Below are 15,860 nucleotides of genomic sequence, written 5' to 3'. Positions count from 1 at the left end.
AGCACCTTTGGACACCACAGCTGCAGCCCAGGAAGCTTCTAACTCAGCTCAAAAGCCAGGCCAGGAATGCAGTCCTGGACCAGAGATGGTGTCTCCTTGCAGAGTCTGGCCAGCAACAATTCTGCACAGGCCAGAGAAGAACACAAGTTATTACCTCCTTAAAATTGCAAATGTGGGAACATGAGGCCAGGAGGCTTGAGGGTTGTATATGAATGATTTTATTTAAGTATGCTGGGCACCACCAGGCAACATGGTTTGGACAGTGTGCGAGGGAACAGTCAGGCAGACCAAACGCACGCTAGACCGGATACAGCACCATTCTGTCCAGTCACTGCAGGTTACAAAATGGAGCATTGCTGCTGCAAGGCCAGCAGAGGGGCTGGGGGGCAGGGAGAGCACTGGCACTGCCTGGGGCACATCAGGGAACCGAGAGGGGTTTGCTGCCTCCCCTCTGTGCACTGCAGCAAACCAGCAAGAACGGAACTGATTTTCCAGCAGAAGGCTGAGCACTGACGATTCTTGCTTAAAAAACAGTCTGCTCTGATGGGGGTAGGTGAACAAGCAGCCTGGCCTCAGCTGGGAAAGATCACCACAACCGCCTGCCTACAGCCTCTCTGAGCCCACTGGTGAGCCCCAAGAATGTGGTTCCTGCAGTGGCAACCACCTGCTGCTTACATTCTTCTCAGCTGGGCCTTTACCCTCACCCCTGTGGCAGTCCTACAGCTCTTACACCATTTCTGTGCCCAGGAGTGACCCCAAGGTGATGTTTGGTGATGAACAGAAAGGAACTGCCACCAAGCAACTCCAGCTCCACTGCTACTGCCAGGTTCTGCAGAAAACTAACAATGGGGGGGGAAAGAGCACCGAATAATGCACAAGAGAAACCTAAAGGGGAAACAGTGGCATGCCCCAACACAAGCGGGTCTGCAGGCTGCCCATGGCTGTTAGAGCAGTAGAAGCAAAGCAGCCACCAGGTGAGCAGAAAGGCACCACAGTGCAGCAGAACACAGCCAGCTGGACAGCTTCCTGCTCACAAACCTGCCACTCACACCAACCTCCTGGTGGAGTTTATCGTCCTCTCCTTTGGTGCGCTCCCAGAGAACAGCGAGGGGTGGTGGTGCAGGGCTGGCCGTTCCGCTAAGCGTGTGTGCCGTGCGCAGTGCGAACATCGAACACCCGGGTGACAGGTGTTTAAAGAAGACCCAAAGCATAATTCCCAGGTGCTGTGGTCAGTATTTGAGATATCCTCAGACATTTCAATAAATAAAACAATTTTTACATTACAATGCACCTTCCCAATTATTATTTTGCCCCAGAATGGATAAAGTACACAAGAGTTATGCCTGGCTGTGAATACATGCTCCCTTTGCCCTGACATGGCAGGAAGGAGGGAAACAGCCTCGACTCTTACAAAGAACACGAGAAGTCAGCACTGTAAATCTTGGCAGGTTGAGGGGGAACACACAAGTGCCTTCACGCCCATTCCGGGGCACTTGCTTCCAGAGGAGAAAAGGTATTTAAAACAAGATACGAGAGAATAACCGTCTAGTACAACGATAGCTGATTAGATTTGCTTTGTTCTACTCCATGCAATACAAACTAAGTCCTATCGCCAACTTCTCCAGCTGTGGTGCAGACCCCACATCAGGCTAAGAAGTTACACACGCATACACGCACTCACACACCAAAAACAGTGGGGGCAAATGGGCTTAACTGTTGAAAATGTGCTTTCTCTTAATAAAAAATATATTAAAAACAACTTCAAAAACCTACTGATGGAGAAGACACTGCTAAAGAAGGAAGTAGCTATGGGGTCTCAGCTATGTGTTTCCAGACAATCCAGGCATTGCAGTTAGGCTGACTAAAGCCTGCACGAGCAGTCTGCAGTGGTTGGCTCCCTTCTGGCTTGCCAGGCAGTTTCTATGAGCTGTTCCCTTTGTTTTTGCTTGTTTGTTTTACAGTGACAGATGTGATTGTGATACAGAAAATAAAGGACTGAAATGAAAAAGGAATGGGCCATTCTGGAGAAATTAAGATTGGTACTTTCTCCTTTCCATTAGAAAAAAACCCAAAAACCAACAAAAAAAATAAAATAAAAAAGTTAGTAGTACTAATACAACCCTCCTGCTGCTGTTGTCTTTGCTCAGTGACATCGGGGCATGCTGGCGCACACACACACACACAGGCAGCTCTCAGACACTCAGACTCAGAAAAGCGAGTTTAAGTGAGTCTTCGGAGGAGACGGAGGACAGGTCCCAGGGCTAGAAGGTTTTTCGGTGGATGGCACGAGCTCCATCTTCTTCATATTCCTTTTTCGAAACCCACATTTTCTTAAAGGTGTCCAGAGAGGCCAGGATAGAGCCACTGGGGAGAGACAGGCATGCTATGGGTTAGAGGAAAATTTTGGGGGCACTGTCATCGTATCTCTGCAGAGATGGGCTGTTTCTATCATGACACTTGCCCACGTGAGAAAGGTGCTGAAGCTCACAGTTACCTGTGACAGAAATGCTCTCTGCACAGTCACTCCCCCTCCTGCTATCCACAAACGTGCTGGCGCTACAGAGCCTGGCACCAGCTGCCCCCTCCCACACAACCTGCTGACTGCTGCTCCAGAAACACACTGAGAATCACCCAGCTGAGCAACAAAACCCTCCTGACACACAGCACCAGGAGGGACAACAGCATCGGAGACAATGGGCTGCCTCTCCCCAGTCCCCTCCCACAGCAAGACATGTTGCTGTGCAGTACATACCCAATCCATGTGGAATACAATCTCTCCTGAGGAGCCGATATCTGAGAGAAAGAGAGAATCAGTCAGTACCTTCCTGAGCTCCAGTCTGCTCTCCCTGACACACTGTCCCTACTTTGCTCCAGCTAATGCCTGACAAACACAGATATGATCTCTCCCAACAGAAAGACACCTGGGCAGTCCCCCCAAAAACAGCCACTGTAGTCCAGGATCCTGGACAGGGGTCATGTTGTCAGAGAAGCCACCTACTCAGTGATGAAACCAAACTTGTTTTCAACACAACAGCAAATTGGTGGGCTGTCCCAGTTAAGTCATTTCTGGTTTGAAGCAAATGGCAGCTGCACTCTCAACAAGGTTCTTTCAAGGTCACAGAACAACACAGGTAGTAAGTGTTAAACACAAGAGATTGCTCCTACCCTTATTTTGACATCCTTCGGAGCTAGTTTCTTCACTTCACTCAACAGCCTGTCACCAAAGCCTACAGGAGACAAAATGTGTAATGTGAGCACCTCTGCAAAATCCCAGGTTCCATCCACTAACAATGTGGACATGTCCTGTGTAGCCCTATTCAAATATCCCACTCCATATCTTACAGAGAGACTAAGTCTGGGGAGGCACATAACACAGCCAGTGAGAGAATGGGATTTTGTCTCACTGAGACATCAAACACTGGCACAGTGGGCTCTCCCTCAGCAGCAACTTGAGTCAAGCAAACAAGGTTTTTAGCTAGGACCTCCTCCTTCCCTAGGCATTCCTCCTCTGTACAGCCCATTTGTACAGGGGGTTGAATGGGAAGGACCTATTTGGAGATGTCAACCTGTGGATAACAGACTGATGGGTTCTGGCAGAGGGTTATGTTTAGGTCAGTGAGTATCAGCTGAGCCCTGAGGGGATGGGCAGAAACCTTTCTGCACACACATAGCTGACACTTCATGTAGGACCAGGACTGTTGGATTCTTCCACACCACAGACCTAAAGGAACCTTAGGAGATGCAGGAGCCTTTCAGGTACCTAGCCTCAAATATCGTAAGCTACAGCAAAAGAATGAACACAGCTATTCAGCCCTGACACAGGCAGAGATGTTGGAGGAAAACAATAAAAGCTCTTAAGTCCAGGAAGTGATGTACGAGGGTAGAGGTGTCTAGCATACCCAGAAAGACTGTGATTAGGACTCAGAAAAATCAGGCAGTAACTGCCCTGAGAGAGCAGAGTTCCCACAGTCCTCACCCCACAGGACAAGTTGGGTGATCTGGGTTATCTTCCTAGTTTCACATGAGAAGAAAGCAAGAGTATGTCACAGCCCACAAAAAGAGAAGAGGCAGGAACCTTTGAAAAGCGTGGATCCTCCAGACAGCACGATGTTGGAGAACAGCGTTCGCCTCAGGTCCATGTCTGACTTTTGAATGGCAAAAACAAGTACTTCATGGAGTCCTTCACATTCCTCCCCTATCAGGTCTGGCCGGAATAGGAGCTCTGGGGCTCGGAAACGGGCAGGGCCAATCTGCAAGAGAAGTTAGCACAGAGGGAAGAGAGCAATGTGGCTCTGTTCACTGCCTACAGCTGGGCCTGCCTTTCTTAGGTGAAACTTCAGAGTAATGAAGTTTCCTGGACGTTCATGCTGCATCACTAGAACCCAAGTGAATGCCAATACTGCTCCTACAAAGGGCACCATTTCCATTTTGTAGATGAAAGAGACAAAGAAGCTTGCTGAGCTCTATACAGCATGTCACTAACAAAAAGGGAGCAAATCCAGCCCTGGTACTGGAGGTAAGACCTGTATTTCCTCTCCTTCAACTATTCTATAGTGGGCTCAGTCTTCTGAGGAATATTCCTAACTCACTAATCAAAGCAACTGGTCCTGCACAGAAAACAACTCTAGGCAGGACAAAAGCCACAAATAAAACCACTGCTGAATTTAGTGAGCTGACAACCACCCACACTCCACAAATGATCTGCATATAGTTTTGCTAGATCAGAGCCTGCACTCAAACAGCTCATGGTCATGCTGCATCCTTACCCAGGACTTCCAGAAGTTGTTAAGGTTTCTCATGTTTTCTTTCCCTAAAAATTCTAGTGTCCAGTTCAACAGCCTGGGATGAGTTCTGGTCTTTTAAAGTTATCCCCTGCCACCTAACACCACATGAAATTTCCCATCACTAGGTAGAAGGCTGCTCTGGAAACCCTGTGCTTCACATGAGGAATTTTCCCAGGGTGGTCCTTACAAACCTCAATAGTGCTTCCATCTGGCAGGTAGTACTGAGCCTTCTCAGTCTCCAGAGTCTCATCCTTCTGGGGGTTTATTGACAGGTAGCAGGCACGCTGGAGAGGAAACAGTCAGGGAGAGGGAGATGATAACCCATATACCTCTGGTAAAATATTTTTCTCACTAATAATCAAAATCCATGTATCCCTTTGGGGAGACCAATTTCAACAGTATTTTGTGTTGAAGAACTGACATTTTGGGCTCACATCAGGTAAAATACCTTGCAATATCCCACTTGTGGTCCCTACCTGCCACAGATTTTGCAGACCCTTGCCCTGAAGGGTAAACAAACGGTAGTGAAAGACATCAGATCCAGGGAAACTGCAGCATGGATAAACACAAAATGGATTCTAAACCACCAGCCCATCTTCACCTCCATGTTAACAGCCCCTCAGTAGTGATTATAGTGACCTTGACTATAACTCACCCAGAATACAGGATGGCTGAGGTTGCAAGGGATGTCTGCAGGTCATCCTGTCCACTCACCTTGTTCAAGAAAGGTCCCCTACAGCTAGCTGTCTGGGACCATGTCCAGGTGGCTTTTTAACATCACAAAGGATGGAGACTCCACAACCCTCTGGACAACCTGTGCCAGCACTTGATTACCCTCACGCTAAAAAAGTTTATGTTCAGACAGAACCTGCTGTGCTTCAGTTTGTGCATCTTGTCCTATTACTGGACATCACTGAAACGAGCCTGGCTTTGTTTTCTCTGCAGCCTCCCTTCAGATATTTATATTTGATGAGACCCTCCCCAACCATCTCTTCTCGTGGTTCAACAGTCCAAGCTCTCTCAGCCTTCCTACATACAACAGATGCTCCAGTCCTTTAATCATCTTAGTGACCCTGGACTCCCCCAGGTAGATAATGGAGTTAGGTGCAGAGCTCAGTAGGCTGGCACTTCCCACCAGATTCCACAAGTCACAACTTCCTTTGAGAAGAAATACCCTCTTGGATAAAGAGAAACAAGACAGGGCATCACCTCCTTGATGGTCTTGACAATCTCAAATTCAGAGGTGGTATGGAAGTCATAGCCTTCCTTCCGGAGATAGAGGCGCAGGAAGCGTGAGACATCGCGGCCAGCGATGTCAATCCGCATGATGGAGTGGGGCATGGCAAAGCCTTCGTAGATGGGAACCGCGTGAGTAACGCCATCCCCAGAGTCCAGCACCACTCCTGTGGTCCTCCCGGTCGCGTAGCTACACAGGGACAAAGGGTCAAGTCAGAACAAGCAACTCAAAGTGAGCCCAAGCACGCAGCACATCCGCACTCAACTCAGGGAGCAGAGATTTCACATGAACAGAGGCTAAAAAAACCATCAAAAACTGAGTTCTCATCACAGCTCAGCAAATTCCTGAAAACTCTTAATTACAAAAACTGAATTTCAGTTCTTACATGAAAAGAGGACAAGTCAGACATCAGTGAGATCTTCTACGGGTTTTTTTTGGTTTGTAAAAGAATGGATTTCACAGCAACATTCCACAAACACAAATCAAAGACAAAAGACACTTACAGGCTAAGCACAGCTTGCATGGAGATGAACAGTGCTGGCACATTGAAGGTCTCAAAAAACACCTCAGCAGCACGCTCTCTGTTCTTGCGCGGGTTTAGGGGGGCTTCCGTCAGCAGCACAGGATGCTGGCAAAGAGAAGAAGGAGCTGTGCTGCAATAACCAGGAGGCAGCTAGGGGTGTGTTCCTGAAAATTTCTGTTTATTTATTCACTTTTGGAACCACTGGTGCAAGAGGACAGGTAGAAAGGAATCATTTGAGCTACTGAGCTGTATTAGACTGTGAATAATCTCGATTAGGTTGGAAGACCAGCAGGGTTCTGGTCTAATTAAGAAGTGCTAGGAATCATACTCTGTGAGTAACTCTGCTCCAAGAAGGACAAACAAGACTCTCAGTGGCAGAAGTCAGTCAGATTAGCTGAAATACACAGACCTCAAGAAAGGGTGAAGGCACGTGGTCTTAGTACGAGCAGGCAGAAATATTTCTACTCCACTTATACAATTTATACTCTCAGACACGTAATAATCTTTTGGTCAAATCCTTCCAGACCACAGGTGTGTGGTTTTCTCCTTCCTCACTTCAAATCATGTCACTGCTGAGTGGATATGCCTGATGTGCAGGCAGAACAGGAAAGGTTAGAAGCACTTGGCCTAGAGCACAATCATTAGAGAGTGTGAATAGAAAATGTGAAAGGTAGATTTTCAGTCAGGCCAGAACATCATTTCAGGAGAGGAATTCTGCTTGGAACTTCTTGTGCAGTATCGCCTGAGAGGTGAAAGAACCTAATTTAACAACAGACACACATTTAGAGAGAAGGGCAAAGGAAAAGTCCCAGAGTTCCAAGGCTCCTGGTGTTACACATGCACTGAATGACACCTGTGCCATTACATAATGAGGTCTCTCACCTCCTCTGAGAACGTCTGAAGCTGGTCTTTAGAATACACATACTGCCAGATGCGCTCCATGTCGTTCCAGTCCTTCACTATGCCATGCTCCATCGGGTATCGGATCGCAAGGAGACCTCTGTGCTCCTGAGCAAACAGAAAGGACAAGGGAACATCAAGAAACTCAATCACATTTCTGAGCCCTCTGACTATGATTTAATGTCAGATTCAACTTGAGTTTGGGTTCCACTACAAAATAACTTATCTCTATCATACAGGGAAAAATCTGAAAATTAATCACAAACATCTCTCCCAGAGAAGTATTCACGAGATTAGACAAGGCCTTTTTATAGCAAGTAGAAAAGTCTGACATTTGCAGAGCACATTCCATCCTAAAACTTTTCAAGCCAACACACAGACACCTATCAAATGGTGGTACTGGGGAATGCAGTTCAGAGGGCTCACAAGAAGTGTGAGACCATATGACTACGTGCTGACAGAAACAGAACTGTGGAAAGCAAGCTTCGTGTCCATGCCAGGGAGATAAAGGCAATCAAGTAGGGTCCATTTCTAAAGTTCCCAGTCAAAAAGATAGGGATGTAATGATACAGACCTAGAAGTAGCCTAGAAAAAAAAAAAAAAAGATATAGAAGGTCTTGGGAATGAGGTCTGTGGTCAGCAGATTGGCACAAGAATTTCATGAAGCTTCCCACTCCACCTTGGACACTGTTCTGTTCTTCAGGTCTAACACTGATACCATGGAACCACAGCCCCTCCTTACAGCATCATACAGAGATATATGGAGAAGTAGAGTGTACAGGTGTTCTTACCTCTGCCTTTGGACCAATGAAAATGTCCCCTTCTAAAGCACCAGCCATAACACGAACGTGCTTTGGTCTGCCCACACTGGAACAGAGACAAGAGTATAAATGTTTCTACGGAGGGCTCAGATGCACCAAAGCATTATGTACTCTGTGTTCCTCTCCGTCCTAACCACACTCTCTAAAGCAATGGGTGGGTCTGGGGGCACTACAAGGTGCAGACAAACCCAGGTTTCCGAAGCTAATGTCAGAATCAGAGGTGAAGAGAACAGATTGTAGAGAGTTTTGAATTGGTGGGACATAAGCCATCTGAGTCTGGCCACATTTCTGCTGATGACTCAGGATTTACCTGTTCCAATGGTGCCTGGGATGAACATGGCTAGACTGAGCAATTGTCTGAGCTGACAGATCCACATGGAGCTGCCTGATCTCAGGCAGGCTTCTGAGATTAGACATTTCTGGTCCCATACCCTACCACCTCCTACAGATCACACTGTTTGGAACACAAATTAAAAATTACTCATTAAAAATCTACTCCACTGAAAATAAAAGCCAGTGACTAATTAGAGTTCTTGATCCAGCAGTCTTCATCCTGGCAAAACTCTCAGAAAACTTCCAAGGAAGTCTGTCAGGAATCAAGATACTGGACCACCAAAGAAATACAGAGGTCTTCACACCTCTCATCCCAGCTTTGACTTTTTCCAGGTTCTTTTCCTTATGTCTACAGTCTAAAGAATCCTACAGGTTTGGTTGTGTGTTGAACCTGACAAAGTGATAAGTCATCTTTTATGATGTGTGTCCCCCAACGAAAATCTCAAAGTACTTAATAGCAGAGATCTCCTCTCCCTGATGCTTCTTTGCAGCAGGCAGAAAAGAATAATTCATTTCTCCAATTACAAAACTGGACCATTCCTCCATTTTATGTATCAGAGAATTGGTACACAGTACTAAGAACTTACCAAGACCAGCAGAATACTTACTAGTTGGGAAAGCAGTATTTTGGTATTTGATCGCCTGCAAAACCTGCTTTAATCACACCCGAGCCCTGTGGGAGCAAGAGACAAATGCATGAGCTTATCATTCACTCCATCATCCTCACAAGTTTTAGAGGAGTAGCAAAGTACATCAGCACTGCTGGATCCCCTCCCTTCTACTTGGAATAAAGTTCCCTAGGGACTGACTCTTTGGGCAGGATTGGGGATGGGAAGTGCCAGCTTGGCCACTGGAGGGGTGTGACAGGCAGCGACACATCACACAATATCAGCACAACCACCTGGGCACTGGCACTGCTCCATGCGCACACCCAGACACTGCTCTGTACAGACCCAGTGCTACTGTGAGAAACGCAGGAGGCTGAATCCATGCTCCACAGTTTTCTATCAATCTCAGCTACTCTCTGGGTGGAGGAGAGTACTCCAGAAAGTCAGGCAAGTCCAACCGAACCCTGCCAGCTTCAGGGGGTATTGGGAGGATGATGGCTACAGGCCTCTCAGAAGCAGACTTGGAAAGGATGGAGGGAAGGTGGATAAAGTCAGAGAAGGGAGTAGGAAAGGACTGTGGGAAACAGGTTGAGTGGAGACTAGGGAAAAGAAGATCAAGTGGTAGATAAACTAGCTAACACTAAGGAGGCAGGCCACAGAAATGGGGTCAGAAAAGACACTGGAAACCAACCCAGCCTGGTGTCTGCAAAGGACAAAGGTGCTGGTCAGACTGCAAAGGAAAAGGCTGGAGGCAGGAAACGCAGCTGATGGAATATGGCTTGTTCAGAAGGAATAAGGGAGAAGAGATGAGGTATGGCAGTCAGTAAGGCACAAATCCAAAGAGCCTTCTACAACATTCAAAGCAGCAAACACAGAGTGGGTAAAACCAGCCACAGCGAGGCCCTGGCAGGGAGTCAGTGCCGGGCATCTGGCCCTGCAGCTTCCGTCCCTGTCCGGAAGCACCCTGGAAACCCCATCATCAACTTGGATCTGTGCTGACTCCTTCCCCTCCTCCATTTCCTCTCCCTGCACAAGGGAATGACATCTTGAAACAATGAGCAGCTTGCAGGAACACCCAAGTTTGGTAAGGAGCGGATTTTCATAGGATCTCCTCGGATAAGCCATTTCACTGTTAATCCCAGACTACCATGGGAGCAAGCTCTTCTGCAGAAAGAGAAGCAATTCTGCTTTACCCCATACTGGGAGCAAAGTGTGTGAGTTTGCACTGAAAGCTGTGACCTTTGAAGTGGCTGTTCGCTCTCAGGGGTTCTGCAGCAGGACTGCTCTGTTTTTGAGGCCAAAAAGACATTTTGGCTGCCCCACAGCATTCTAAAATAAGTGGCAACACAGCTCCTCTGTAGCTTTCTGCTTCTTACCACCTCTGCATGGGTCAGGAGGCTGAGGCCAGATAAGTTGTTCAGGGCTCTGCAAGCCAAGCCCTGGCTGCAGCGGTTCCGCCATCCCAGTGCCAGAGGTCACCAGCCAGAGCAGGCTCAGCAGAAAGGAATGTGGGGTGTCCCCAGCCTCTCCTGTTCAGTCCAGCGCCTTCTTGCCAAGCTACTTCCATCAGCATTTTCAGCCGGGAAGCCAGGCTTTGCATGGAGCATGTGTGCTCTGTCACGTGAGCCAGGGCGCTCCTGCCTTGAAACCACCAGAGTCAGGTTTGCCAGGAGACATCTGTAGGAGATGAGTGTCAGGAACACTCTGCAGACCAGACCTAGCTAGTCATAAAGCATATGGAAGGCAGATTGCTTGAAATCTCGTCTCTTGATAAACACCCAGACTGGCTCCAGGAGCACACTCAAGCCGGCATCTGGGCAGGACTACTCCCTCTTGGCAAGAGGGACTCAGCTCCAGTTGCATCACAAGGTCTGCACTAACTGATACCAGTGTCACACTGGCCGGTAAAGTGTTAAAAAGAGTTCCCTTGAGACAGACTCTCTTCTGGCTACTCCCTTCAGTGAAGCAAGGAATAAAACAAAACCACTACTTTCATTTTTCTTATCCTAGCTTATAAACAACTCTCTACCTGGGAAAGAGTACCATACTTTGTCAAGTCTCAGAGCAAACAAGCTGAATGCAGTAACTTAACCACATCAGAATATTGCACTTCTTGAATATTTTATTCAAGATAATGACTGATCTTGCTGCCAGCACAGCCTGCTGCTGGGAACTGGTTTCAGGAGAACAATGATGCTCCTATTTTAATTTAGAGATTAAAACTTCCTTATGCTGGACCAAAAATTACCCAGCATGTCCTGCTGAGATTCCCAGCAAGTTCTGTATTTTAAGATTTACATACTGAAGTTCAAAGTTAACTGACTGTGCCGGTAGTTCAGAACTCCTACTTGGAGTCAAAGACAAGTGACTGCTTTGAATGTGGTAGGATGGGGTTTCAACACAGTTGTGCTTCCAAGTGCCTGGGAATAAACCAAGCACAGCTGTTTGCTATCTCCACACTACAAAGACCTGACAGCACTTTCTGACCTATTCAATTTTTCTTGAAAACATTTTACTTCTTTGCAGATATGTGTGCACGGAGTAAATGTGTTTATTATAGACCAGTTTGAGATTCCTACACAATGTGAAGAAAACATTTAAATTTTGAAATAACCCTGATTCAGAAAGTTTGAAGACATGTTTTTCCATCTTTGTTTCAAATAAGAAAAAAACCATGCATCTTCCCTTCTGCTACAAACTCTGATTTACTAGAATTTAAAAGAAAATTAACAAATTTATATGCTTCCACCAGTAACTATCCTGCCTGGGCTTTCATCCAATTTTTTATTATTTATTTTTTTACTTTAATATGAGCAAAAGAATAAAAGAAGAAAAACTAGATGTAAAATGTAAAGGTCAAGGAAGATAAATTCATGGAAAATTCTTGTGACTACCATGAAGTAACTGAACATGCCTCATTCTCTGGCTCTGTAGCCAGTCAGTTATGGATTCATTCATCTTGATCCATGAATTTAAATGGAAATCACCAAGAGTCAATCTACTGCATAGCACTTTCTACGGAGAGTGCACGTTTATATTTTTGTAAAACTCTTTTATTAGATACAGATTTTGTAAGATCAAGAACAAACCAAAGACACAACAGCCCTTACTGACAGCTCAGCTGCTTAAATGCCACCACTCAGACTACAAAGCCAAATTTTATCCTCTTTTTATGAAACAAGGGATAATTTCACAGAGGTCAAGGAATTTGCACTTTCTAAGACCACCTCTGAACTATCTACATGTGCATAAGGTTCAGCAGGGCTCCCAAACCATACAAAGAGAGCTTCTGGGACTGCAAGACAAGAACACAACTCTTAAGAATTAGACAATGAAGAACATTAAGGCTGTGCTGAGGTACAGCTCCAACCTCTCACTGTACATTACAAAACTCTCCCTGCTGAAAACTGGAGCACTGTTTGGTAAAGGGAAGGGAAAAAATCCTCCTTGTTGAGTTTTTAGCTACATCCTTTAATGGCTTTTTGGAACACACAGATACCAGAGCACAGCTGGGACTGGAGGGGGTCGAGCTTGTTCACCAGCTCACTATCTCATTTACCCCTTCCTACCTTCCCACAGACACCCCTCTGAGGAAAAGCAGCAATGGAAAAGCCGTGGGAACGCCATTACCTGCTCTGTGCAGCTCCACTTCCCATCCTGCCTGAACTCCAAAGAGTACCAAAAATGCAGAGTCACCACGAGGCCCCTCTGCCCACGGCCTGCAAGTGTTCGAGGCAGATGTCACAACAACTGCTCCATTCTACTGCTTGTGCAGGGAGGGGAAGGGAGGGAGCTCACTTATCAGGGAGGCAAGAGGAAGAATTGGCTTTTATAAGACCAGCTGATAAAATGAGAAAAGACACAGAGTCAGCTGCTGGCATATGAGCCCTTCTTCAGCTCTGATGCAGGGGTGGCAATCATTGTGCTAAATAAGAGGACACGCTGAAATTAGATGCAGGCTGTTACTGTGTGACCGTAGCTCCACAAACTCATCCTCACAGCACCAGAACGCCTAGAAATAACTTTAATGGTCAGCTAATCACTTGACAACACATCAGGATTGGTGGTGCTCCAGTCATTTCTAAGAAGAATCAACCTAACACACTCTTTAATATCCCCAATAAAGGAGATACATGTTTTCCTCAACATGGTCAATTATACTGCTTAATCTCATTTTCCATTAGATGCTTTCCTTCAGTGTCTAACCTAAATCTCTCTGCTGTGATTCCAGGGAAAGAAACAACGCCAAAACTGTATCAGAGAGATCAATGCGTAGAGAGGAAATTGGGATCAATAAGAAAGAAGGGGTCAGAAGAATAACTGGCTTGATCTGAGAACACCTACAATCATTCACTTTATGGGAACATAAAGCAATAAATTGAGAAGTGCCAGGCTAGCAGGTCCACATGTCATACAGCAAAAAGATTCAGCAGAAATTAAGCTTTTGGAGAAAGAATGGAGCACAATACTGACCCTTCAAAACAACAAAATCTGAATCCCTGGCAGTAGAGGTCAGAAGGGAGGAGCATGGATTTGTGACTCACTACACTGGAGGAGGCTCCCTCCAAGATATGCCCTCCCACCCCTTCCTGGATGGTCCTTCCTCCTGGAAGGCCAGCTTGGATGAGGCAAATCAGAACTGGACCCAGAAGTACCAGGCATGGAATCACTGTCATTCATCTCCAGCCAAGCTATTGCCCACACAGGTGCAGGTCTGCTTTGTGCTAATGAGCAGTATCATCAGCTTGGAGCAGCCATCTGCAACACCACACCACGCTGTCAAATTACAGCTGATGCAATCCGTGCTGGGAGCAGATCCTTCAGGAGCACGGAAATCCAGGCCTTGGGAGCGGCACTCCCTCGCTGTGACTGCCGTGCTGGATGCACTGGAGGAAGTGCAGTACTGGGGGTGTATTCCCCTCCGCTGAGGCTGTGATGGGGACTTGGATGCAGGGCTACATGCCCCGCACGGGCCACGGGAAGAGCGGGGACCCCCAGAGCGCGTGGGGGTCCACCCAAGGCCTGACAGGAGCCCGCTGGACCCCCGGCCATATCCCGCCGCGGAGCACGCCGGGAGTGCGGCCATAGCCTGGCCCAGCACCCCCATTGTCCCCCCGGCACAAAGAGCGGCGGGGCGGGGCCGGGGCAGCCCCGCGTGACTGACAGCCCTCACTGCCAATGAGCGCAGGTGCTGTCGCGGCGGTCCCGCCCCGCTCCGGCAGGTACCAGCGGGTCGCCCCGCTGACTGACAGCCGCCACAGCCAATGGGGGCGCGCCGCCCCTCCCCGCCAGTGGTAGCCCGGCGGTGGCGGGGGCTGCGCCCCCCAACGCGGGGCAGCGGCCCCGCCGCCGGTGACTGGCAGCCGCCCCAGCCAATCGCGGCGCCCCGAAGCGCGGCAGCCCCGCCCCTCGAGGACGCCGTGCGGCGCTCTGCGAGGGCCGGAGGCGGCGGCCGGGCCGGCCGGGGGGGGGGGGCGGCGGCGGGCGGGGCGCGGCCAGCCCCGATGACAAAGGGATTGCGGGCCCTCCCCGCTCCCCCCGCTCCCGGGATGCGCGGGCGGCTGCACTCACGTTGTCTATCACGACGGGCTGGTTCGCTATCACGTCGTAGGACTCCATGGCGAGGACCCGCCACAGCCGCCCGTCAGGGAGCAACAGCCCAGCCCTCGCCGGCGCACGCGCGGAGTGGGGGCGCGGCGCCGCCTGGGTGATGTATTCCCGCGACCGCGGCGCCTGCCGGGAGTTGTAGTCCGGCGCAAAGTGACGCTCGGAGAGGCGTCGTTTCTTTCGCGGAGCATGCCGGGAGTTGTAGTCCGGCGCCGGGAGCGGGGCGCGCCGGGAGGCGGAGTTCGGAAAAAGGAAGTGGTCCGGACACATCCACGGCCGGGAAACCTGTGGGTGTTGCGGTCCAAGGGGGGAGTGGGCACTTCCACCAAAAACGCTACATCACAATTGGCGGGTTTCCACCTAATAGATTTTCGCACGCTAATTTTTTCTCATAGGAAGGGAGAAAAAGGTGATCCCGTCAACTTCCGGAGAGAACATCTATGACTAAGGAAAGTGTTTTATTGTCCCATCATTTCATGGGATTATCTCTACAAACTGCTGGTCCTAACACATCTGTTGCCTCAGGGAAAGGCCAGTTTCTCTGCATTTTTGAGGCACGGCAACCAAAAAAGAAGTGTTGGCATAAAGGATGCACATTACAGGTATTTTGGTGTTCATCAATGTGTTTCCTGTTGTTTTCCATTGGCTACATGTTCTAAAAGCACTTGAAATGATCGATGACTGAAACACGGGGTCTTGAAATTAATTAAAATGAACTTCCATGTCGGTGAGTGCACCTGAAGGCTGATTCAGAACTCAGCTGTCCTGTCCCACATCTCTCCTGCAGATATGGACTTTTCTCCTGTCGTTCCTGCCTTTAGCCCAAGCAGACAATCACAGAATTACAGAATAGGCCAACTTGGAAAGGACCCACAAGGATCATTGAGTTCAACTCCTGGCCCTGCACAGGACCATCCCCAAGAGTCACACCATGTGCCCGAGAGTATTATCCAAGCGCTTTTTGAACTCTGTCAGGCTTGGTGCTGTGACCACTTCCCTGGGGAGCCTGTTCCAGCACCTAACAACCCTCTGGATGAAGAACCTTAT

General features: G+C 48.3%; 1 protein-coding gene across 1 annotated transcript; it reads right to left on the bottom strand.

Annotated features, from left to right (window-relative positions):
* Nucleotides 1–202: 202 nt before the first annotated feature.
* ACTR1A (ARP1 actin related protein 1 homolog A) lies at nucleotides 203–14,917 on the bottom strand. Its single transcript, XM_027672161.1, has 11 exons — nucleotides 14,778–14,917; nucleotides 9,207–9,271; nucleotides 8,236–8,311; nucleotides 7,427–7,552; nucleotides 6,525–6,649; nucleotides 5,994–6,210; nucleotides 4,976–5,068; nucleotides 4,076–4,250; nucleotides 3,166–3,227; nucleotides 2,753–2,793; nucleotides 203–2,364 (listed from the first exon to the last, which is right to left on the bottom strand). The coding sequence occupies exons 1-11, from the start codon at nucleotides 14,823–14,825 to the stop codon at nucleotides 2,262–2,264; spliced, it is 1,131 nt and encodes a 376-aa protein (XP_027527962.1). The 5' UTR covers nucleotides 14,826–14,917; the 3' UTR covers nucleotides 203–2,261.
* Between the last annotated feature and the right edge of the window lie 943 nt (nucleotides 14,918–15,860).

Source organism: Neopelma chrysocephalum, unplaced genomic scaffold, assembly GCF_003984885.1.
Source record: "Neopelma chrysocephalum unplaced genomic scaffold, ASM398488v2 Primary Assembly neopelma1_97390, whole genome shotgun sequence".
Taxonomy (NCBI): domain Eukaryota; kingdom Metazoa; phylum Chordata; class Aves; order Passeriformes; family Pipridae; genus Neopelma; species Neopelma chrysocephalum.
The sequence above is the reverse complement of the archived record's forward strand: the minus strand, read 5'-3'. Positions and strand labels throughout refer to the sequence as shown.